Source organism: Gymnoscopelus braueri (genome assembly GCF_963280865.1).
Source record: "Gymnoscopelus braueri genome assembly, chromosome: 2".
NCBI lineage: Eukaryota > Metazoa > Chordata > Actinopteri > Myctophiformes > Myctophidae > Gymnoscopelus > Gymnoscopelus braueri.
In genome coordinates, this window is record NC_137604.1 from 60628853 (window position 1) to 60656352 (window position 27500).

Genomic DNA, 27500 nt, shown 5'->3' on the forward strand with positions numbered 1-27500 from the left:
AGAGAGAGAGAGAGAGAGAGAGAGAGAGAGAGATATTAAGTTGAAGTATGCGGCAGTTGGTGTATGTTTAGTCTACAGAGATTAACTATCGAGACTATGCGATACCGCGGCTGTCACACGCGCCCACACACACACACACACACACACACACACACACACACACACACACACACACACACACACACACACACACACACACACACACACACACACACACACACACACACACACACACAGTCCATCCATGTGCCAAAGTGTGTATGGGGGTCAGTTGTAGACTGGGACAGACAGACAGACAGACAGACAGACAGACAGACAGACAGACAGACAGACAGACAGACAGACAGACAGACAGACAGACAGATTCTTAGCATGTCTCCAGGCCATGCAAACAACACTTGGGGACACTTTAGACAGACCATGTGGCTTTATGAGCCCCATGGACAATGCTGTCATTGTTGTGGTTTTGAACAGTGGTGCTCAACATAGGGTCCGAGACCGCCTTGGTGGGGCGTCAAAGATCACAATGTTGGGGAGGGTAGTCTGGTAGTCTGGAGATTTTAAAGTTATTGCAAAAAAAAATCATGACTACAGTACATTGTCTCCTTCTCAGCTTTCCTTCCGTCTGTCTCTCCTGCACTGTCTCCATCTCAGCTTTCCTACTGTCTCGTTGATATAATGATATTTATAAACGTTTGGACTGCTCCCCCCCAAAAGACAAGCTTATTTTGAAATGATTAATACTGTATACGTATAGTAGAGTTCTCAACGGCCCAGGAAATTAAGGCCCGGCCGAGGCTCGGCCCGAACAATTACCATACTTTTAGGCCCAAAAACCGTTCCAGAGATAATGGCCAAAACATCTTGAAAACGGCCACTTTCGCCGATTTCCGATTGAGTTTTGGCCATTGTCGCCCGTTTTTCTTTAAAAACGGTCTTGGAAGGTCGGACGGCAAAAAACTAGTTTCACTTTGAGCTGCATCCAACATATCCACTGCCATTTCCATCTCCCTTACCATTAGGCCGCTAGGTGCAGGTGAAATTTATTTTTTGGGGGTAATATATTTTTTTACAACTGATTAGCATAGATTTATGGGCCCGGCCCGAAAACGTCGGGTCGGGTAGGATCAGGTTCGGGCAGAATTTGAGAACTCTGTATTCATGTAGCATGAAAAGGATAGAAAACATGGGGTTGGCTTCCTTTAATATGGTATGTTTTCTTGACCGAGACACATTATCGATCAGCTATTTTCTGCACGCTGCACCGTCCTACATGACTAAGCATACAAACCAGCAGCTAGAATGATGACATTTTCCTCCCAAACCGCGACAACAAGACGAGCTGAGGCGAGCGGAAAAAAAACTCCAAGACAGACCAACTGCACTCATCCAAACGAATGCTTTTTCACCTGCAATCTCTCTTCATCTAGGATTCCTCACTCTCTGCGACATACTGTATGACTTATTGATGTGAAGACTACATTTTCTACATTTGGCTTTCTGAGGGAGCGGAGGGGACTGGCAAGGCAGGTAGATCTATCTTTTTAAATGTCTTGCGGCGGCTGCGGGGGTCATTTTGTTTTCTATGTGAAACGCCAAGATTAAATAGATCTATGAGAGAGATACGCTGAATGTTAAAGTTGCTGATGAAACCCGCGCGCACAGCGACATGCTGCGCTTGTAATTTTTCGGGGCTCATATTTTTAACCCGGATCAACCCCGTTGGTGAGATTACACCAGGTGAAGGGGGGGCGGGGGGGGGGGGGGAGTTTTATGCAGTGGTGTAAAGTAACTAAGTACATTTAGTCAAGTACTGTACTTATAGGTATTTTTACTTTCAGAGGCAAATATTATACTTTTACTCCACTACAATTATTTGAAAACTTTAGTTACTGGTTACTTTGTAGATTTAGAATATATTAAAAAAAACACTTCAGCCCTATATGCATTTTGGCTAATTGAAAATAGCTTGATCTACAAGCTCACAACACTCACAAGCTCTACAAGCTCACAACGCTCACAATGCGTCGCGATGAGACGCATTGTGAGCTTGTAGATCGGCTATTTTCAAAAGATTTTCATGCATTTTAAATCTCATGAAACAGGACATTATGACTAATGAGTACTTTCTACTTTTGGTACTTTAAGTACATTTCACAACAGAGTATTTCTACATTGCAGTATTGATACTTTTACTTAAGTAAAAAAACTTGAGTACTTTTTTCCACCACTGCCGCCGTCGATCACGTCGATAAACATACATTCATAACATGATCGGAGTAAACAAGAGATCATACATGGCCACGAGGCACATGTATGCCGATCGCATAATTTTTCACCCGGAGGGGATGACGATGGTCTCCCGACAAATAAACTGGTTAATCAGCCTGATCTCACAGAATTTTGTATAGTTTGCACGGACCCAGTGAACCTCATTCCGTGCATTGTCTCCTAGAAAACCCGAAAATCTGTGCATATGTACGGCGAGTCCCACGGTGGGCGTAACCAGTTGCAACCCGGAAAAACCCGGAAGCAGAGCAGTCCCCACAACAAAATGTACGATTCTGTGCCTATCAGTACATAACTCAAACGGCGCTGAGTAGGGCTCAAGGGAAAGTCGCAACGTTCGGGACGGCAACTCGCTCGCCTTAGCTCGCTCGGTGGTCCCTCACGTGGCTCCAGTTCCCTTGAGACTGCGCGCTTCAGAAATGGTTTAGTCAGAGATGCGAGGCGGCTATGCGCAGATTTTCGGGTTTTGACACTGACAATCTGTGCAATGTATACTAAGTCGTGTGAGATCGGGTTGGGTTAATAGAGCATTCACCATCTAACTAGCCACACTGTCCAATAAACCATGTATCATCACTGTTGTGCCTGCTCATTTATTTGTGTCATCAATTCCAATTCCAATTGTTTATCCTGTATCCTGTATCTGAGTTCTAGCTCTCTTGATTGGATCAAATTGGTATCCTGACCTGAACATGTCTCTTCTGTTTACCAATCTAGGAAACCATTTGGTAAAAAAAAAAAAAAAAAAAAAGGATAATGTTTTTGCCTCTGGGGGGAACCACCTCCTTTTTTTTGGTAGAAAAAATAACTCCTCCCCTTCCTTAGTCCACTTCCTCCTGGGTGCTTCTGTGTTTATTACTGCTAACAACAACACTGACATGTTTAGGGCAGTGGTGGTGCTGACGGATTAGCAGAATCTGCCTTGAGAGATTATCTGTTTACTAAAGAGCTGGAGAGACAAGGAGACCACTGTTACTGAGCAAAAACTCCATAGCAATGAGTACTATCAGAATATAGAGCTATTTAACACTTGTTTTAAAGATATTTAAAGATAATAATACATCACTTATTAAGCCCGATTCATTCTTTGTCGTTTGAGGGCACTGCCGATCGGAAATAGCCGATCTATAAGCTGACAACGCGGTGCATCCGCGACGCGTTGTCAACTTATAGATCGGCTATTTTCGGTCGGACGATGGGACGTACATTTGGGATTCGATTTGTGTTTCGACAGGATGGAAGCACTAATGCCTTCTTCTCTGTGATCAGGATTCAGCTTGTGTTGTCAGCTCTCTCTCTCTCTCTCTCTCTCTCTCTCTCTCTCTCTCTCTCTCTCTCTCTCTCTCTCTCTCTCTCTCTCTCTCTCTCTCTCTCTCTGCATCTGAGATGGATGCGTTTCATTCGCCATATCGGAGCCGCCCTGCGGGATAACATAGATTTTGTCTTAGCCAACACGTCACGTAGAGCTGTTAGAGGCTGTGGCTGCTCTGTAGGTGTGTGTGTGTCTGTGTGTGTGTGTGTGTGTGTGTGTGTGTGTGTGTGTGTGTGTGTGTGTGTGTGTGTGTGTGTGTGTGTGTGTGTGTGTGTGTGTGTGTGTGAATGGGTTTTGGCAGTTGGAGAACAAAGTTGAACAGTCACAGATATGCATGACTCACACACAGACAGACAGACAGACAGACAGACAGACAGACAGACAGACAGACAGACAGACAGACAGACAGACAGACAGACAGACAGACAGACAGACAGACAGACAGACAGACAGACAGACAGAAAGACAGACAGGCGTAATGGCACGAAACAAGACACACACACAGGTTTTGTGGCGATGGCGTCGGTATTGTAAAGTGATATTGCACAGTGTGTGTGTGTGTGTGTGTGTGTGTGTGTGTGTGTGTGTGTGTGTGTGTGTGTGTGTGTGTGTGTGTGTGTGTGTGTGTGTGTGTGTGTGTGTGTGGGTGGGTGGGTGGGTGGGTGGGTGGGTGGGTGGGTGGGTGTGTGTGTGGGTGGGTGGGTGGGTGTGTGTGTGTGTGTGTGTGTGTGTGTGTGTGTGTGTGCTGTGTTGGCCTCTTGATAAAAGGATGTAAATCTAATACAGAGACATGGTTTGGCTGTGTCACGCTGTATGGCCTGTAGTTTCACTGTTTTAGCCCTGCTGGTGTCAGAAAGGTTTTTTCTCCATTTAAGTGGATGGGTTTTTGACACACGTTAGATTTGACTTTCTTACCTTAATAAACATTCCAGTCGCTAGTTTAAAGTCTTCTTTCAATCATCATGATATGCATTTTGGTAAATTATGGTCCCATTTATTTTAAAATTGACGATAAAGTAGGGTATGCTAGGAGGGTCGGGATGATTTGATTGACAAGCTACACAACCAATAGCATTCATTCCGCACCCCCGCTCTTGATTGACACGCAACCCAACCAATAGCACTCATTTCCGGTTGCATTAACTATGACGCTATATATAGAAAGATGGCGGATTTGAAATAGCTGACAAATCTTCTTCATTTACGGTCTGTAGAAACCAATGGCGTTGCTTTGTCCATTCATTTGTACAGTCTAAGACTCTATGGTATCACCATTTGAAAAAATCAGCACCCCCCCCGCCTGACTATAGACCAATTATTTGTTTACCAACATTGAGACTGGATGCACAGGTGATTGTTTCATACAATCAATTCTCAACCTGTTGTTTCGGGGTGCGCTGAAACCTTGTGTGTTGGCTAGTGCTGCGTGCGGTAGCGAGACCTGACAGAATGGGTTTGACGCTTGCGCAGTATGACGCTTGCAACCAGTGTGACGTCGTCTGTCAAGGGGTCTATTATACGCCTACAGTATGTCTATCTGCACTTTCTCTGCCACTCACTTATGTTGGGTGTAGAATATTAAAATGTGTGTGTGTGTGTGTGTGTGTGTGTGTGTGTGTGTGTGTGTGTGTGTGTGTGTGTGTGAGTGTGTGTGTGTGTGTGTGTGTGTGTGTGTGTGTGTGTGTGTGTGTGTGTGTGTGAGAGAGAGAGAGAGAGAGAGAGAGAGAGAGAGAGAGGGGGGGAGAGGGGAGGGGGAAGAGAGAGAGGGAGGAGGAAGGCTACAAATTGCGCTATGAAGTTCAAGGTTGGAGTTACTCCCATGAATTCCCAGTGTGCGCACGTTGTGTGTGTGTGTGTGTGTGTGTGTGTGTGTGTGTGTATGTATGTATGTATGTATGTATGTATGTATGTGTGTATGTGTGTGTGTGTGTGTGTGTGTGTGTGTGTGTGTGTGCGTGTGTGTGTGTGTGTGTGTGTGTGTGTGTGTGTGTAGTAGTAGTAGGCCTCTATCAAGGCACCAGTGTGACACTGGACTCCCGTGCACGGAAAAATAAAACGCCGGTGCCAGTCACGGACGAGAGACCTCGCAACAAAAGGCGGAGCGCGGGCGACAAATTGCCCGGCGCGGAGCAGGCGGGGGGGAGTTCAGGGTTCAAATTGAACCAATAAGGCTCGGGTCACGCCTGGCGGAGCGCCGTGGCGGCCAATGTTGTTCAGCCGTTTTACAGAAGGACAATTCCACCAAAAATGTTAAAACAAGACCCCCTTGCACTGCAGTAAAAAAATTACTGTTAGTTTATTTATGTGTTTGTAACTCAGAAAAAAGTACAAATGAAATGGATTCTCACGGGTCTGTAACTCTGAGCAGAGGTGGGTTGAGTAAACAAAATGATAATAATAAAAGAATAATAGTCACTGCAAGTAATATGCAGGCTGGTGCCTGTCTGCAGGGAGAGTATACCCTGGCACAAAATCTTTTACATCATTTTGGGGGTCCTTGACATGAAATAAGTTTCAGAGCCACTGCTCTACAGAGTGGTGACCAGTGGCTATTCTAAAACAAATGGTGGCCGGCCGATGTTTTTAAATTATGTTTTTAATTATTCTTTGCCAATATATGGCAAGTATATGCAGAATATATGCTGCATATATGCCATATGTGGATATATAGGAAATATATGTTATAGCCTATATACGGTATATGTCCACATGAACATTATGTAGAAACATATACTGTATGCAGGCGGACAATTTCAAATATGTCAAATATATGATAAACATATATGTTGCAAATATAAAAACATATAGGCTATGTTCATATATTTCCTTTGCACCCCCTGCTGGCAGAGGCAAAGATCGCCTATGGTGATGACCACTGTTAATTTGGTTACATTTGTACCCTCTCAGTAGCCTGGTAAACCCTCCCTCCGGAAATCTCAATTCCATTTCATTTCAGGAGTGAATGAAATGGAATTGAGATTTCCGGAGGGAGGGTTTACCAGGCTACCCTCTCAGAGTTGAATGACACAAATCTCTCTCTCTCTCTCTCTCTCTCTCTCTGGGTAGAGTGTATATAGTCCCCAGGGACCAGCAGTGTGTCCTTCAGCACTCACTCCCCCCTCTCTTGTCATTCCAGGCTCTTAGCTGCTCAGCCAATCACAGGAGCGGCTAATTGCCTCTAAAGCTGTAAATTAACCAACTACATCGTAGTCACTAGAATGATGTTCATTTGGCATTCAATACGCGGCCCCTGACCCTCCCTCTGGACCTCTCTGTTCAGCACTATATACCTAATGACCGTACATTTAAGAGTTCATCTTTTACACGTTCGTTCACACTTCATTTAAGTTGAAAAAAGACTCATTCTGCAGCCAATAGACCTCTGTAGATGACTCTTTTTAGGAAAAGGTCTAGGAAAACAAACCCAAAAGAAGCGACTATGGGCCACATGAGCAATATACATCAGCTATTTTCAAATAAAATCTTGGGGGAAAATTATAATAAGCAGACCTGTCAACACTGGCTCCGACATGTAAACACAGAGAAACACAGTGTGAAGATGCGCGGTGCTCAGAGGGTGAAACCTGAGACAATAGGGCCATTGAACCAATCGACACCTCTCATGCAAATGTTGATTCTGCATGTAAGCTAATCTCCACCCCCCAAAATACACACGGAAACACACACAAAGTAAGCCTTGTTTGTGATATCATTTTAACTTAAATTTTGGACTCCAAAACAGCTATATGTTGGAATGAAAACCTTCTTCGACATTCAAACTGTGCTAAAAAACTAAAATCACCCAAAAAAAAAAAAACGTATTTTCTTTGTTTCTACTGTTTAAAAACGTCCGAGTTGAGGACCTTTCCTTCAGCCGCAGTCACATATGAGGTTTCCATACGACAATATCTTGCTAATAACCAAAGTCTTTGTCATCCTTCCCATCAAAGCTAAAGATATCCCGTTCCCGTCACAGATTAAGGGCCACTTGTGTCACGCAACGCATAGCAATGGTGACGCAGAGCTATGCTCGCTTTTCTTAAAAAGCCTTTTTATCCATTGCCAATTACAATTTTCCAAAAGCCCCACCAGAAATAACCCAGAATCCAAACAAATGAGTCAATATTAGAGTTGGAAGGAGTCAGAGAGCCATCATAAGACCTTATTATTCATGCTGACATCAGTGCCTGAAATGGAGCTTGAAGCAGAGTTCTGAACTGGAACAGACTTCACAGCTCTTTTCAAGTGGTGTTAAGTCGGACGTTTTTCGAAGTAACCACTATTACTCTGTTGTAACGTCAAATAGTGGAAACACCAGCCTTGCGACACCTATTTTTGCTGAACTTTCACCAATTCTCCCACAATGTTCACCCATTTACACTAAATGTTCGCCTACAGTCTTTCACCATAACGTTTGCCTATTTTTGCAAAATAATTGCCTAACTTTTGCTGACACCTGCTGTATTTTCATCAAAACGTCAACTATTTTCAGAGAATGTTCAACTATTTTTGCAATTTTGTATTTTTTAGCTGGATATTCACCAATTTCATATCTGTTATTGTTGTATGATGGCCTACTATGTCCAGAATAGGGGATGCTAGTGGTAATGATGGCAGACTCTGTGTGGTCCATGCGCTAGATTGTGTATTATTATCGCAATTTTATATATACATTTTGTTCATATCTGACGTTCACAATGACAGAAACCTTGCTGCAGTGTTTTTGTCCCAAATGGGCCCGAATAATGCACCATTATCCGCATTTGACTGAGCTTTTCTGTTATTTGACTTCCTTTCATCTCTATTCTCTAACTCTTTAAACAGAGAGCTTTACACAAAAAACAACAACTTCACCCACAACGGTGATCATCCGACGTGACAATAAAAGTTGCTTCCGATTGCTATCTTTTCCAACTTGTTAGCGTCACAATAGCTGTAATTAGCTCCTCCATCAAGCTTAATACACATGTGGATGTGAGGGTAGGGCTCGCGGGATGATGCTGTATGCAAATGCATGTTAATCAGGTCGTAACGCAGATAGACATGTTGATTATACATCTGTTTACCAGCCCTGTCTGGGAGCATGGTGCACAGAGAGAGAGAGAGAGAGAGAGAGAGAGAGAGAGAGAGAGAGAGAGAGAGAGAGATTGGATGTTCAACTAATCACCTCTTCATGCTGTCAATCAACCACTACACATGCCACGGAAACACCAAATTCTAAAAACAAAGTTTGGTAGCACTTTATAATAACTATACACTATAAAGCATTAGTTAAGCATTAGTAAATGCTTAATTCCTCATGAACTCATCATTAGTAAAGCATTATTCATACATTACCAAGCATTAGTAAACACAGTTATAAATGTTGAAACTATACACTATTAAGTATTAGTTAAGCACTAGTAAAAAACTTAATTCATCATTAATTCATCATTTGTATAGCATTATTCATACATTACTAAGCATTAGTAAACATAGTTATAAACCTTTCAACTAAACACGATTTACAATTAGTTAAGTATTAGTAAGTACTTAATTCATCATGAATTCATCATTTATATAGCAGGTAAGTACTTTATTCATCATGAATTCATCATTCATATAGCATTAATAATACATTAATAAGCGTTTGTAAACACAGTTATAAGTGTTTTTTTGCCCATTGATAACCTAATCTTTAATGTGCTTAATGATTGTATCCTCATACTTTGTAAATGATAGATTCAACATTCATAAATAGGTATTATATCAATTTACAAACCAGTTATTTATGAGTTGTTAATGGTTCATACGATCATTTAGAAAGTCTAAGTAAACACCATATACAAACCACTTGGTTGTATATTTATGCGGACATTTGTACATGATTAGTGAGTGTGTTAAATATGTCTTATAAACACTTATTCATACTCAATGAATGATTTATTAAGGTAGTTACTACTTGTTAGTTAAGTATTTTGCGTGAGCCCATCTAAAGTGAGGACTATCTATGCCTTATAAAGCATTTATAAATGAGATAGCGTGAGCCCATCTAAAGTGAGGACTATCTATGCCTTATAAAGCATTTATAAATGAGATAGAAGCAGTGATATAGAAGCAGTGATATAGAAAATGCCAATATTTATTGCAACAATTGAGACAGAAAATGGTCCTTGCAGTGTAAAAATAAAATTAACATTATTGTGCTGTATGAAAATAAACAAACAATATGCAATAATATAAACGTGTACACATGGCTGATAAATTAAATAAACATTTGACTTCATGAAAATAAACAATAAACAATCTGCTATGCTATAAACAGGTAAACATGTCTCATAAATTAAATAAACATTGTACTGTATGAAAATAAACGATAAACAATCTGCTATGCTATAAACATGTAAACATGGCTGATGAATTAAATAAACATTGTACTTTATGAAAATAAACAATAAACAATCTGCTATGCTATAAACATGTAAACATGGCTGATAAATTAAGTAAACATTATTGTACTTTATGAAAATAAACCATACAGAATCTGCTATGCTATAAACATGTAAACATGGCTGAAAAATGTAATAAACATTCTTGTACTGTATGAAAAAATAAATCTGGGTTCTGCCTTCACTATGGGTATAGCCACCCTTGCAGAGCTAGGCAGACAGTTAACATTAGAAGGTTAAAAAAAGGCTTGTTATGGGTTTCTTCTTTAAATTATTTTCTTTGGTTTTTCTTATTTGTAGAACAGCAATGACATGAAATACACATAGAATGGATTTGTTAAAATGTGTACTGAATAGTGTTTTCCACAGTAAATATTTTAACTTTTTAACAATGCTTTTAAAGAAATGAATTAACTTGCAAACATGACTTAAGCAGCTAAACATTCACACAGTTGCAATGATATGAAATTAACATGTACATGTACATAAACACATCCCTGATTTTGCTGGAAATAATGATATGCAAATCTCTCCCAATATTCATAAATAAATCACTTGAGTGAAAATAAAAAGACCACATTGCTCCCTATAATGGCATTACAGCATTAGCTCAGAGCAGAATAGCCTATAAGCTAACATGACACACAGCAGCCTGCAGCCTAATGGCTAACAGGCTAACAGGCTTACAGGCTAGGCCAATTGACTGGTACTGATTAGCAACAAACATGACGTTTTTACCACAGACAGAATACACAGTTGGGCTGTGAAAAAGGTACTAGCAATCATGTTTCATCATTACTGAGACAATACATCACAAGGACAGTACTTACAGACACAGCTGCACATAGCTTTGCTGTATGCTAAACAGGAAGTGAATGCATACTGCAGGTGTTGCCAGATTTAGCAAAAAAAAACAAGCGGCCAGGTCTTTGAAAACAAGCCCAAAAGAAGCAAGCAACTAGGCTCAGTTTTACCAGCTATCGGCCATTTGAAAATAGCAGATCAACAAGCACACAATGTGTCACATCATGACACGTTGTGAGCATGTAGATCTGTTATTTTCAAAAAATATTGGGAAAAAAGTAAAATATTTCAAAAAATATTTTTCCTTTCCATGAAAAAATGTGGGAACCACTGGTTTTTAAAAAAAACATTAGAAAGCAAGCCCAATTAAGCAACTACACTTAAAAAAGCCACAAATTGTTTATTACATTGTCCACCTACCTGCCCACTGTGGGCGTGGCCAGGTAGGGGAGTAGGGAGTTGGGGAGCATAGACATATAAAGGTAGACGCCTCCTCTGGCTCTGAAGCGTCGGCACGGCGGGCGCGCTTCCGCTTCCTGGGCAAGGAAGCGTTTGTTCCTGGGGGACAGCTGGAAATATCCGTGTGCGTCACAGAAGGGGGCGTTCAGTAGGCCAATGAGAGGCAGGTGGGGGCGGGACAACTAGATTCTGACAAGTCCTGGAAAAGACGCGCTGTGATTGGCCAGTGCCCGTTCCCCCCATTTCCGGGGGGGAGGGGCACTGGCCAATCACAGCACGTATGGCGGCCACCATACCAAACGGGTCGCTCCAACAAACTGCAGAGGCCAATGAGGTATCTAGGTTTCTATATCTATGTTGGGGAGCCCCATATCAATGAGTCCTGTTTACCAGTGTTGCCATGTCTGCTTATAATAAACAATTTGGGGCTTTTTTTTTAAAAGTGTAGTTGCTTAATTGGGCTTGCTTTCTAATGTTTTTTTTAAACCAGTGGTCCCCACATTTTTTCATTTTTTTCAATATTTTTTGAAAATAGCAGCTCTACAAGCTCACAACGGGTCTTGATGAGACACATTGTGAGCTTGTTGATCTGCTATTTTCAAATTGCTGATGTAAAGTGGTAAAACTGAGCCTAGTTGCTTGCTTTTTTTGGGCTTGTTTTCAAAGACTTAGCCGCTTGTTTTTTTTGCAAAATCTGGCAACACCTGCAGTATGCATTCACTTCCTGTTTAGCATACAGCAAAGCTATGTGCAGCTGTGTCTGTAAGTATACTGTCCTTGTGATGTGTTGTCTCAATAATGATGAAACATGACTGCTAGTACCTTTTTCACAGCCCAACTGTGTATTCTGTCTGTGGTAAAAACGTCATGTTTGTTGCTAATCAGTACCAGTCATATGGCCTAGCCTGTTAGCCTGTTAGCCATTAGGATGCAGGCTGTTGTGTGTCATCTTAGCTTATAGGCTATTCTGCTCTGAGCTAATGCTGTAATGCCATTATAGGGAGCAATGTTGACTTTTTATTTTCACTCAAGTGATTTATTTGTGCATATTGGGAGAGATTTGCATATTATTATTTCCAGCACAATCAGGGATGTGTTATGTACATGTTAATTTCATATCATTGCAACTGTGTGAATGTTTAGCTGCTTAATTCATGTTTGCAAGTTAATTCATTTCTTTTAAAGCATTGTTAAAAAGTTAACATATTTACTGTGGAAAACATTATTCAGTACACATTTTAACAAATCCATTCAATGTGTTTTCCATGTCATTGCTGTTCTACAAATAAGAAAAACCAAAGAAGATAATTTAAAGAAGAAACCCAAAACAGAACTCCAAACAGATTTTTTTTTACTGTCTGCCTAGCTCTGCAAGGGTGGCTATATGCATAGTGAAGGCAGAACACCGAATGTTTTTTTTCATACAGTACAAGAATGTTTATTACATTTTTCAGCCATGTTTACATGTTTGTCGCATAGCAGATTGTTTCTTTTCATAAAGTAAAATCTTTATTTAATTTATCAGCCATGTTTACATGTTTGTTGCATAGCAGATTGTTTATTGTTTATTTTCATAAAGTACAATGTTTATTTAATTCATCAGCCATGTTTACATGTTTGTAGCATAGCAGATTGTTTCTTTTCATAAAGTAAAATGTTTATTTAATTTATCAGCCATGTTTACATGTTTATTGCATAGCAGATTGTTTATTGTTTATTTTCATGAAGTAAAATGTTTATTTAATTTATCAGCCATGTTTACATGTTTATAGTATTGCATATTGTTTGTTTATTTTCATACAGCACAAGCATGTTCATTTTATTTTTACACTGCACGGGCCATGTTCTGTCTCAATTGTTGCAATAAATATCGGCATTTTCTATATCACTGCTTCTATCTCATTTATAAATGCTTTATAAGGCATAGATAGTCCTCACTTTAGATGGGCTCACGCTATCTCATTTATAAATGCTTTATAAGGCATAGATAGTCCTCACTTTAGATGGGCTCACGCAAAATACTTAACTAACAAGTAGTAACTACCTTAATAAATCATTCATTGAGTATGAATAAGTGTTTATAAGACATTTATTAACACACTCATTAACCATGTACAAATGTCCGCATAAATATACATCCAAGTGGTTTGTATATGGTGTTTACTTAGACTTTCTAAATGATCGTATGAACCATTAACAACTCATAAATAACTGGTTTGTAAATTGATATAATACCTATTTATAAATGGTGAATCTATCATTTACAAAGTATGAGAATACAATCATTAAGCACATTAAAGATTAGGTTATCAATGGGCAATAAAACGCTTATAACTGTTTACAAACGCTTATTAATGTATTATTAATGCTATATAAATGATGAATTCATGATGAATTAAGTAATTACTAATGCTTAACTAATTGTAAATTGTGTATAGTTGAAAGGTTTATAACTGTGTTTACTAATGCTTAGTAATGTATGAATAATGCTATACAAATGATGAATTAATGATGAATTAAGTGTTTTACTAGTGCTTAACTAATACTTAATAGTGTATAGTTGAAACATTTATAACTGTGTTTACTAATGCTTGGTAATGTATGAATAATGCTTTACTAATGATGAGTTCATGAGGAATTAAGCATTTACTAATGCTTAACTAATGCTTTATAGTGTATAGTTATTATAAAGTGCTACCCAAAGGGTAAGTCTAGCTAGCATGTTGTATATTATGTGAAAATAAGAATGATTTGAGCAACTACATGTTTTGACTCATATATATATCGACCACAAAGCGTGTGTTTTTCCTCCTTCACAGCCGGCAGCTGTAGCCTATACTGCCCAGGGACCATAGAGTGCAGAAGTCCTGACGTCACTCGTTCATCCCCTGGGTCTTGAAAGTAATTTCTCTATGGAGAATAACATTGGGTCATCTTCGAATCGTCTCATATAAGAATTGAGTTGATGCTTCATATCCATATGAGTCAAACCGCCGGGATCAATTGTTTATTTTTGGAAAACAGTTCTTATATATATTTATTTCTAAATGTTTATCCCACGATTTTGTAACCAATTTTTTTCACCCAGTGCCAATTGCCTATGTAATCCTGGGCGCTACACTCCCTCTGCCATCCTAGGGAGAGCCTAGAGCCGAGCTCATGCCTCCTTCAATGCATGAGAGCTAGCAAGCCGCCTCTTATCACCCGACAGGGGGGAGGTTCCCTGGTTAGACGTAGTGCGTGGAAGGAACACGTTATTCCAACCAGTTCCTTTACCCTCCATCAGGCGCCCCGGCTGACCAGGGGGAGGCAGTATAGAGACCAGGATTACTGCATGTTTTTGTGAGGGTACCTACCCTAGGAGACATGGGGAGAACATGCAAACTTCGCACAGAGTAGGCCCTTTCGCCAACCCCACCTAGGGTAAACACAGTTCTTATTTGACGTGATATTAAACGCCTATGGGAATTCAGAATGGGGGAAAGAAACTGTGACCAAGGTAGGATGTGTAAATTACGTCAGACTTCGGTGCTCTATAGAGCAGGACCCCTAGGGCCCCCTCTCATTAGTATTGAACATAATTCAGCAACAGACAGACAGACAGACAGACAGACAGACAGACAGACAGACAGACAGACAGACAGACAGACAGACAGACAGACATACAGACAGACGGGTACATACCTTGTCTCCAGTGGCACATTGCTACCCAGCACCCAGCTGTCTTGCAGCGGGACGCTCTCGGGGGGCGTGGTCTGCAGCTCGGCTGGTGATTGGCCGGCCGCTGGGGCCGGGCTGCCAGTGGGAGGGGCTAGCTGCCGCGTGGAGTTGAGCGTGTGGCCGGCGTGGTGGGAGGAGCTCAGAGTGTGGTTGAGGGCCGTCACCGAGGGCTGCTGCCGGTGAGGGGGCGGGACCGGGGGCAGCGCCGAGTGGTGATTGGGCGGTTGCTCTGTGGGATCAGAAGAAAGGAGAGGTGTGGTTAGACGATGTAGATTATTATAGTTTTAAATGTTTTCAAAAACATTCTTGAGTGCAACGCTTAGTTGTAAATGACATTGTTTGTGTGTTTACATGGCTGTCATGTTGGTTGGATACAGCATAAAATCAAGCAGTGCAGTGCAGGTTGATATGAGCAGGTGCTCTGAGTCTTTGATTTGGTTGGTTATTGAGCTCATCGGTCATTATCCAGAAATAACACACCGCTGAATTCAGCAATTGACCAATCAGAATCAAGCATTCAACCAAGCCGTGTATTGAAACACAATATCATAAGTAAAATATTGAATTTCAATTCAGATTTTGAGCATGTCATTATTGTCTAAACTTTTGTGAAACATTTTCAAGATTTTCCAAAAAAAATGCTAAAATATTTTTTCATTTCACAGGCTATGGCCATTTAGGGGTGGTTGGCATGGAAAGGTCTGGGAAGTTACCCCTGGTGACTGCCGTAAACACGCACAATGAACCATAGAGAGCAACAAACAAACTGCTGCAAAGCACTCTGGGTAAATGTGTGGATCCGCAGGCAGCAGCAGTGTGTTTATGGTTATGTGTTTCACAAAGTGTGTGTCTTCACAGTGTGTTTATGGCTTCACAAAGTGTGTGTGTCTTCACAGTGTGTTGTTTATGGCTTCACAAAGTGCCTCGTCAGCGACTCACTGAAGCTCTAACAACTATAATGTGTATATACACAACGACACAATGACACACTGACAGCCATGATGGAGGGGAAGCGGCATTTCCATTTATGTCAGAGATGACTAGCGTTCTAGACCTCTGGCACTTACATTTAAATACAGACAACAACTTAGGCAAATGAGGGGGAAAAATAAGAGTCTGACCATGGAGAGAAGAGGAGAGGAGAGGAGAGGAGAGGAGAGGAGAGGAGAGGAGAGGAGAGGAGAGGAGGAGAGAAAGGATTTGCTGCTGAACGCAGTGTTATGCTGTTTATGTGTATTTCAGTTTCTGATTATAGTCCAAAAAAGCAACATTATGTACAATACTCCACTTCCCGTCTGTTTCTGCCTTTCTCTGTATTACTACAATTCCCATTATGCATTTCAACTGTACGCATCGGCCTGTCCGCCTGGCACGTCATGACCATCACATCACCTCAATTAAAACCACATCAGTCAACGCTATTTTGCGACTATTTTGTTCAGTGAACAGCTTCAACGTCATATGGCCACTGAGGGGTGGGCGTCTTCGTCTAAAACCCAGGAAATAAAAATTCTAGTACAGGGTTTCACATTGAAAAATGGGGATGTACTTTGGTGTTTTCACTGTTTGTTTTGGTAGACAGAATGTTTTTGGGTCTACCAAAACAAACAGAGAAAACACCAAAATACAGCGAGAGGGCAATGTGTTTCTGCAGGTAAACACCACCTGATGGTATAGAGGGAAATGTTGGTGTAAAAATGTATTGTTTTGTTAGGTAAACACAAGGCAAAGTTACATACTACAGTATGCCTTTTAAGCAATATGTATACAGTAGAGTACTTGACAAAATAATAACTACATTGAATCCAGTGAAACACAGGTTAAGTTTTTCCCTCCATTTCCCAAACATAAGTTACAAGGTTTTCGGCCGACAACAGAGTGGCACAAAGTCAAACTCTGGAACTCCATATAAACTCCAGGTGAACTGTGTCAGTTAGCGTGTTGTTGCTAAACAGCCTCATTCCCCATGCAAAAAAAATGCAACACCTCAATGCTAATGACTCTAAATGACACTAAACAGGACAAGGACAGGTCTGCTGTTTAACACACTGTAAACCCCCCCCCACAAACACCCACACCCACCCAAACCCCCCGCTGTGGTGCTGTTAGACCTAAATGTATGCTCCGCCACCCACCGAGAACGGGCCGAGAATAGCAGACCTACAAGCTCACAGCGCGTCGCATCCACGACACGCTGTGAGCTTGTAGATCTGCTATTCTCGGCGCATATGAATGGGGCTTTACTGACCAACCTAAACGGACAAAATCACCTTCAGTGTCAAGTACAGATGGAGAGAGGATCTCTCTTTCTCTCTCTCTCTCTCTCTCTCTCTCTCTCTCTCTCTCTCTCTCTCTCTCTCTCTCTCTCTCTCTCTCTCTCTCTCTCTCTCTCTCTCTCTCTCTCTCTCTCTCTCTCTCTCTCTCTCTCTCTCTCTCTCTCTCTCTCTCTCTCTCAACACTCCCTGTCTCTGTCTCTCTCTCTGCCCTCTCTCTCAACTCTCTGTCTCTTAGTGTCCATATGCTGTTTAGCCGGCTTGGTAATTGTTCCACTTACACGAACCTCCGAGGCTAAATGCTAAACGCAACGGACACGCACTACACTGCACAAACACTACACACACACACACACACACACACAATAAACTTCTCTTGGTGAGCATGCAGGAGCCGTTAACAAGCGAACATCTGTGTGCCGTCATAGCAAAATAATAACACCTTGCACGCATGCATGCGCGCGCACACACACACACACACACACACACACACACACACACACACACACACACACACACACACACACACACACACACACACACACACACACACACACACACACACACACACACACACACACACACACACACACACACACACACCTATTTGTATAATGTTGTTTTTTAAACCGTAAATGGAGCCTTTTCAGAGCTGATATTTTGACACACACACACACACACACACACACACACACACACACACACACACACACACACACAGAGAGCTATTTGCATAATGTATTATTTTAAACCTTAAATGAACCGCTTCATTTTGACAGGTGAACACAGCTGACAGTAATAACATTAATTGTAGGTGTTTCATTTGTGTACCGGCATGAAGTTAACCATTTAACCACTTAAACCAGTGATAGACGGTAAATAAGTGCATTTACTTGAGTGTCTGTACTTTACTTGAGTATTCGTTTTTTTTGGATGGCAAATATTTTTCTTCTACATTTCTAGGAAGCGCAAAAAATACATTATGAATTAACCAATTCAGCCCTATAAAGAATAGGAAAAAAACACAGATCTACAAGCTCACAAACGCATCGCGATGTGACTCGTTGTGAGCTTGTAACTGTTCATTCAGTACCAGGATTTGTCATGACAACGTTTTTTATTTGCTCCATGTTCAACTATAAACTACACTGTTCCAACACCAAAGACTGCCATAAGTAAATTATTTCAGGGTTTGACCATTACGTGTGGACCTACATTGTGTGGACCTACATTGTGCAAAAGCATTACGTAATAATGCTTTTGCACAATGTAGGTTTATATACAATTTCTTTCATTTTTGTTGGCCTTAAATATTGCTGCTGTTCCTCTATCTATGCAGAGCTAGTTTTGTTTTTGATGGTTGTTTACATCATTGGAAAGCCTTTTCATGGCCATGTTGAGATTGTGTCTCTAGAACTTGAACTGAATTGTCATCCTGAAACGTTTTTAAGTGAAAAAAAAAAATGCTAGTATCACTATTTTTTTAATGTATTTGAATTATTGGGGGGATATCTAAATTCAAATACAATAATGCATTGATATAAAAAAAATTAAAAAAATGTTTTACTTTTGAATACTTACTTTTGTTTTTAAAGCAAGTACCCCAGTACTTTTAACTACATCATTGACAGAACAACTTTCACTTGCAGTTGAGTAATATATTGGACCGGCAGTATCTATACTTTGACTCCAGTACTGGTGGTGAGTACTTTGTCAACCACTGCTTAAACCCTATTGATCGGGGTCCCCCAGGGGTCTGTACTTGGGCTCGTCCTTGTTTTCCCCTCTACACCAAATCTTTTCCACCCCAAAAAAAACTATATAAGTTATAAGCTCACAATGTGTCGCCTTGCTTTAATAGATCGGCTATTTTCACAGAATGTCCGCCTATTGTCAATTATTATTTTATACTTTGGCTATTCAATCATGAAAATGTGTCCACGGCCAAATGATGAAAAAGTTTGAGCACCACTGATATAGCAACATAGGATTTAGAAGACTTAATGAGTTAACTTTATAATGTTTTTGGTAAATGTTCCCCTATAATGAAACATTCCCAGAATGGAGACACCAGGTTGAGAGTGTTTAATTGGACATTATCTTCAGCTGTGTTTACCCGTCAAAACGTCCAGAGCAGACAGACAGACACATCCATCAGTCTGTGTACCTGACACACACAGATGGTGTGTCATATATCGTATTATGTGTAATATGAGTGTGTTGAGTGTGCAATCTGAGTGGGTGTGTGACTGTGTGTGTGTGTGTGTGTGTGTGTGTGTGTGTGTGTGTGTGTGTGTGTGTGTGTGTGTGTGTGTGTGTGTGTGTGTGTGTGTGTGTGGTTGGTTGTCTTCTTGTGCAGCAGCACACTGTTTTTGTGTGTGTGTGTGTGTGTGTGTGTGTGTGTGTGTGTGTGTGTGTGTGTGTGTGTGTGTGTGTGTGTGTGTGTGTGTGTGTGTGTGCGCGCCCGCGCGTGCGTGCGTGTGTGCGTGCGTGCGTGCGAGTGCCTGCCTGTCTGTCTGTCTGTCTGTCTTTCAAAATTGTCCTGAAAAACATCTATCAGGAGACCACAAGGGGAGGTAATGAGGTAATGTAACTTTACCGTCTCTTTTGTACATATAGTGTTTGTTGATGCCATGTATTGTAGTGCTGTAAACGTGCCGTTTACATTTCTAACTCATAAAGTAATGTCTGCGTGTGTGTGTGTGTGTGTGTGTGTGTGTGTGTGTGTGTGTGTGTGTGTCTGTACGTGTGTACGTGTACGTGTACGTGTACGTGTACGTGTACGTGTACGTGTACGTGTTCTAGGGCTTTCACCAACTAGTGCCCAATAAAAGCCTATTATTGGGCAATGGGGATCCTTGGAGACGCTGCTGTGGTGCTGTGCTGCTGTGCCAGAAGCGCTTCCCTTAAAACGCCATAAAAATAAGGGCAGGAGGATAATAATAATAGTAATATAGTAGTAGGATGGCATTAAAACAATGTCCCCCCTAAAATATATATACTGTATATATATATATATATTTCTTTTTTGTAAAAAATGTTTTAATGTAAATTTCGACTAGTCGACTACCACTGGGTCAAATTAGTCGACCTGTAAAAATCTCTAGTCGTGAAAGCCCTAACGTGTACGTGTACGTGTACGCGTGCGAGTGTGTGTGTGTGTGTGTGTGTGTGTGTGTGTGTGTGTGTGTGTGTTTGTGTGTGTGTGTGTGTGCGTGTGCGTGTGCGTGTGCGTGTGTGTGTGCGTGTGTGCGTGCGTGTGTGCGTGCGCCTGTGTGCGTGGGCATGCATAGATCACTCTACCGACTCATAAAAGTACGTGTGAATAGTGAGAGCATGCTAAAGCTTACAAACCAGTCAGATGTCAAAAGGATAATTCATTCTAAAGTTACAAAACTGACCTCATCATAACATGATTTCACTCTCTCCTTGTCTCTCTCTATCTCAATTACAATTTACAATTCAGGCATTTAGCAGACGCCCTTAACCCAGAGCGATTTACAGTAAGCATAGTAAACACGAGGTAATATATCGAATGCATAGAGACAGTGTAGTGCCTTTAGCATTAGTCTAAATATTACAATAATATCAAAACAAAATAATATGTACATTGAAACTATGCAAACTATAGCATGCCAGGTCAACAAATGAATCATCTGGCATCTGTCTAAATAACATGCTATCTAAATAACGTTAAGCACGTCAACAGCATGCGTCAACAGGCCTACGCAAAGGAGAAAAACAAATAGGATAATGCAAGCGTGAAACATCTGAGAGTACTTCCCTGTCGATGTGTTTGGTCTTGTGTTTATGTAACATAAACATGTATACATTGCATAAACAATTACATGGATTAGATGCGTTGTGATGTCATGTGGGACCTTTGAAAGGACAATAATATCCATGTGGGATAATTATGAGAATGTAACAGTTGTGAGAGTGAGATATAAACACAGAAAAACTAAAAAACTGTTTCAGACTTGTTCTACCCGACAGCGGAAATTTGATAGGCTACACTATACGGTCGCTTCACAAATGTTTGGTCTGAACTAGGCTTTATAGTTACAGTTATGACAAGATTCAAATTGAGGCAACAGGATTAGGATTAGGATTAAGCATCTAGTTGTTATGTTTAAGGTTATAGGGTGCAGAGTAATAAGGTTAGGGTGTTACTTAGTAGGTTTTTTAGTGACAGGATTCTAACCAAAGCAGGGAATGTTTGCCACAAATAACCGATCTACAAGCCGCTTGTAGGGCGAAGATATTTGGTGTAGAATGGAAAAAAAGAGCGTACCAAGAACAGTTGCAACTGAGGTCCGTTTTACTAAGTATAGAGTAAGTAGGTTGGGCCAACGTTGAAAATGTTCTCCTTTACACTTACTGTGATTTCATCGACTAAAACTATGACAAAATGTTTTTTACTGACGAAAACTAAATAAAAACTAAGCTATGATGACTAAAACTAAGACTAAATAATATATTATATTGACAATTCGTCAACAAATAAAAACTAGACTAAAATGTTAGTGAGGGACTAGTGGATAAGAGATCCAGTAGAACTAAAAGACAAGTCATTTTATGCTTGGTTGCGCTCGGGTGTTGCGCTCTGAAAATAGCAAATCTACAAGCTCACAACGCGTCACGACGCGTTGTGAGCTTGTAGATCGGCTATTTTCATCATGCAACCAAGTGTAAAATGAGCCATTACGACGCCATCAAGGCACCGCCAAAATACATTTTAGTCGACTAAATCAACTATAGATTTAGTCGACTATAATCTTATGATATTTAGTCAACTAAAACTAGACAAAAACTAAAACATTTCAGATGACTAAAATATGACTAAAACTAAATGGAATTGTATTCAGAAAGACTATGACTAAAACAAAATCAAAATTTGCTGTCAAAATCAACACTGCTACAGAGATTGTGACAGAAACGTGTGTGTGTGTGTGTGTGTGTGTGGGGTCCAGCTGTACGTTATAATCCGTCTCCTTTAGATGTTGGCTCACAAACTGAGACATGTAATTTCTTGGCTCGATCACACTTCCAAGGTCCTTTCTCTCTCTCTCTCTCTCTCTCTCTCTCTCTCTCTCTCTCTCTCTCTCTCTCTCTCTCTCTCTCTCTCTCTCTCCTCTCCTTTCCATCCGTCTGTCTCTCTCTTTTCTCCATTGTTTGTCGTCTGTGTGTCCATAAGCCTCCTTTAAACGCATCCCGCTGCTGTTCCAGGTGGGAATGTTTCCCCGTTATTTACTTCACCCTGCTGTTCTGTATAGATGGTACCGACACAGCATTAGGCGGTGGGGGGGGGGGGGGCATCATATGTTTTTGTGCCCCCGTTGTGCCCAGCAGCATGAGGATGAATCTGTGTCTGGTGTTACGCCCATTTATGTTCCCAACTTTTTCCTGCACACCCCACTGGTGTCCAGAGGTGGAAGGTAACTAAATACATTTACTATACATACATATACATTTATATTTAAGTGCTATACTTAGTTAGCACTAGGGATGTCCGATATTATCGACCGATATTAGCATTTATTTTTTAAAGTGAAAGTGACAGGAGTTCTTACTGTATGGTGTGTGTGATATGAAATGTGAGTTTACCATAATCACAGTAATCCTTAATCATATTCCATAATATTCAAGGGCATTTGGAGAGAAATAGACTCCAGTCACTTTCAGTTTAGAGCACTGCAGAGGGCAGGTGTGTGTGTCTGGGTACGGCTGACACTCGTTGACACTCGTTAATGTTAATAGGCATCAAAGCAATTATGCTTCTGCACTGTCAAACAGGCCAACATCTAATCTAAGATTAGTGAGTCCTCACTTTATTGAAAACCTAACAACATCACTGTATTATATTAGATTTATTATATATTATATTGACATTATAGACATTTTGTTTTATTAGATATGTGATGTTGTTACCTCACAATTAGTTGACTTTTGGTGAAAAAGGCTGCATATTAAAAAAAGCCAATATAGGACACCCCTACTTAACACTATGTAACTTTTCTTTTCATGAATAAAATGTAATGTTGTCCAATCTGTATGGTAGAGTATGTTAATACAACAGAACCTGAGGTGGTTGTATTTTTGTCTCCCTGCTCTTCTATTGAAACATTTACTGACACAAATGTTGACCTGATGGTCAAGATTAAATGTATCCCCTGAGCAAGCCGTCAGTCAGGCTCTATTAGCTCAATGGTCCAAATTTCAGCACTTGCGCAGGAAATCAGGTTCAAATCCGGGGTGGAAAGGGAAAGTTACAGTACATCGTGCTGCTTTAACCTTTTCCTTATGGGGACCAGAACGTTTTTTTTTAAAAGTAGAACAAAAACCCACGCACACACACCCACACACACACATGCACCGGAAAATACCTGCAGTGACAATGTGCAGGAAAAGTATGCATCTCCCAGAACGCTCATCAAGTAGGTATAATTTCCTCTCCATTCCATTGTAAATGATATGTCCTGTACATTTAGAGGTCAGTATGAGCTCTCTGCTCTGCCAAACAACACAGCAGGACACCTTCCTGTCAGAAGGAGCCAACAATGGGTCCGAACGATCTGAAGTTACTCTCCCATCACTCCTTTAATCCATTAAGACCGGGAAGGTATCTGTGTAATTTTTTCGATTTCTTTGTGCCGTTCCAAAATAGCAGATCTACAAGCTCATAGCGCGGCACTCGGTGCCGCGCTATGAGCTTGTAGATCTGCTATTTTTTGTATAAATCTTGAACATGTATGCATATCCATGGATATATATTTTGTTAAAGCGAACATTTTCAACTCCAATATTTGCTTCTGGAACAAAATATTTTGAGATGGGGGTCCGTGGCCAAATACATTTAATTTTGGGGGTCCTTGACATGAAAAAGTTGGAGCACCACTGATATAGTAACACACTGTTAGGATTTAGAACGATTTTTAGATAATGTATTTGGCCGCGGACCCCCATCTCAAAATATTTAGTTCCAGGGAACCCCCGGAAGCAAAGATTGGAGTTAAAAATGTTTCCTTTAAAAAATAATATATATATATATATATATATATTTATATATATATATATACAAGCGCTACGAGCTTGTATATCTGCTATTTTTGTATAGCTAAAGAAATCTTAAAATGACACAGATGCGTTCCCGGATTGAATGGGTTAAATCAGCCAAAACTCAGCAGTTGCTTTTACAACAACTCAATCTCATCCTCTGGATGCCTCGCAGCACATCCTTATGCTGGTTAACCACCTTAACCCTAGGGCCCCGATTCCGAGGCCAACATCCAGCGAAATTTGCCAATCTACAAGCTCAACACGCTGTGAGCTCGTGAGTTGTATTAAAATTCTTCATGGTGATGTGAATATTATCTGCAGAAGTGCATGGTTGTATCACCTGGAAGCCACCTGAAGAGCCTTAGCCCAGGGCCATGGGCTGCTGTGAACGGACATGAAATCAATCTAAATGTGTTAATAATTCCAAAGTAATCCTCCAGCCGCCGGACTGGCCGCGGGCGCCTGCAGAATCAAGTTCACAACGTTGTCCATGAGTATCTGTTACTTGTAGTTAAGACTCTATAACGGTACGGGAGAAAGACAGACACCAGGAAAGCTGAGAGGGTAGACAGTGTATGAGAGACAGACCTTAGGAAAGCTGAGCGAGAGACAAATGGTAGGAACGCTGAGAGAGAGACAGACAGACAGACAGTAGGAAAGCTGAGAGAGAGACAAACGTTAGGAAAGCTGAGAGAGAGACAGTGTAGGAGAGACAAACGGTAGGGAAGCTGAGAGAGAGAGACAGACTGTAGAAAAGCTGAGAGAGACACAGACGGTAGGAAAGCTGAGAGAGAGACAGACGGTAGGAAAGCTGAGAGAGAGAGACGGTAGGAGAGCTGAGAGAGAGACAAACGGTAGGAAAGCTGAGAGAGACAGTGTAGAAGAGACAGACGGTATAGGAAAGCTGAGAGAGAGACAGTGTAGAAGAGACAGATGGTAGGATAGCTGAGCGAGAGACAGTGTACGAGAGACAGACGGTAGGAGAGCTGAGAGAGAGAGAGAGAGAGACAGTGTTGGAGAGACAGACAGTAGGAAAGCTGAGAGAGAGAGAGAGAGAGAGACAGTGTAGGAGAGACAAACATTAGGAAAGCTGAGAGAGAGAGACAGTGTAGGAGAGACAGACAGTATGAAAGCTGAGAGGGAGACAGTGTAGGAGAGACAGACATTAGGAAAGCTGAGAGAGAGACAGTGTAGGAGTGACAGACAGTATGAAAGCTGAGAGGGAGACAGTGTAGGAGTGACAGACAGTATGAAAGCTGAGAGGGAGACAGTGTAGGAGAGACAGACATTAGGAAAGCTGAGAGAGAGACAGTGTAGGAGAGACAGACATTAGGAAAGCTGAGAGAGAGACAGTGTAGGAGAGACAGACATTAGGAAAGCTGAGAGAGAGACAGTGTAGGAGAGACAGACATTAGGAAAGCTGAGAGAGAGAGACAGTGTAGTAGAGTCTGAACTCCACCACGGACACATGGACACATTGATGTTAACAACATTGTATTTTCGATGTCAGATCTAATTTCTTTTAGTTCCTGCAAAAAAAACAAAAAAACAGAAGGTCCAATGTTTTCTTTGGCCAAAATGTACCACCCACTCAGTTCAAACAGAGCACAAACCAGAGAGAGAAAAGAAAAGTACAATATCCTTCTAAATGCTTTTTCCTCTGGTCGCTCAACTCAAAACCACTAATAAGGAAAAAGTGATCGTGCCATCTTTGTTTCTGGACTGAAAGCCATGACCTCGGTCAGTACCGCACACACACACACACACACACACACACACACACACACACACACACACACACACACACACACACACACACACACACACACACACACACGCAAACACACACACACACACACACACACACACACACACACACACACACACACACACACACACACACACACACACACACACACACACACACACACACACACACGCACGCACACGCACGCACACATGCACAGCTTCGACAACAACAGAAATTGCATGATATTGTTTTTGGAGAACTCATTTGGGGAACTCATTTGGGTCAGCAAGAAAGAAAGAAAGAAAGACGAGTGAAAATGAAAAACAAAGAAAGGCAGGAAAGCATACAGTTCACCTTATATGCCAGAGGCGGCTTGATGTACAAGATCAACCCCTGGACCAATGGAAAAAGTACTCATTAGTTTTGACTTAAGTAAAAGTATCAATACTGCAATGTAGAAATACTCTGTTACAAGTAAAAGTACAAAAGTATTGGTATCAAAATGTACTTGAAGTACCAAAAGTAGAAAGTACTCATTCAGCAGAATGTCCCATTTCACAAGTTTTCAAATGTATACAAATCTTTTGAAAATAGCAGATCTACAAGCTCGGCTATTTTCAAATGGCTGAAATGTATATAGGGCTGAAATGGGTAATGTATGTTTTGTAAAATCTACAAAGTAACTAGTAACCAAAGTTTTCAAATAATCGTAGTGAAGTAGAAGTATAATATTTGTCTTTGAGAATAGTAATGGAGTAGAAGTAAAGGTATTGAAAATTGGAAATGCTCCACTAAAGTAAAAAACACCTCTTGTATTGTACTTGTAGTTGTACTTAAGTACAGTACTTGAGTAAATGTACTTAGTTACTTTACACCTCTGCCCTGGACATGACGCTAGTATGTGGATTTACCCCAGTCCCCTCCTTAATGCTGGGTGCCAAGCAGCGAGGCGTGGGCTCCCATTTTGTATAGTCTTTGGTATGATGACTCGGCCGGAGAATTGAACCCCCTGACCTCCTGAGGAAATCTCAGCGCGGACAGAACACTCTAACCACAGGTCCAATGAGGTGGTTAAAAAAATGAAAAGCTGGCGTATCTATTATAAACATTTTTGGGAAGCCCAGCAGCCACCTTGACTGAGGAAATCCCACAAAATGATGGATGTAATTTGGAACCACGGTGGATCAGCACAACGTTTTTTGGAAGAACAGTTTCAGAGTTATGGACTCAGTGATTAAACCAGGACGAGAGGCCAGAGAAAATGACGAGTGTGTTTTGGAAACATGGAGATGGTGATATACCATGACATGGCCTTTACTTGGAGCGGTCCTTATTCTTTATCGTCAGTGTCGGGCAGAAACCTCTTTTTATCTCCATTTTCTAACTTTTTGTGTTTTTTGGTAAAT

At 41.0% G+C, this 27500-nt stretch overlaps 1 protein-coding gene across 1 annotated transcript in view; it reads right to left on the reverse strand.

Annotated features, from left to right (window-relative positions):
• Positions 1-27500, reverse strand: part of tenm3 (teneurin transmembrane protein 3) — a 458716-nt gene that overhangs the window by 67718 nt on the left and 363498 nt on the right. The window contains exon 9 of the mRNA XM_080444084.1: positions 14977-15241. Coding sequence (XP_080300210.1) covers positions 14977-15241 — 265 coding nt within the window. The remainder of the gene's footprint in view (positions 1-14976; positions 15242-27500) is intronic.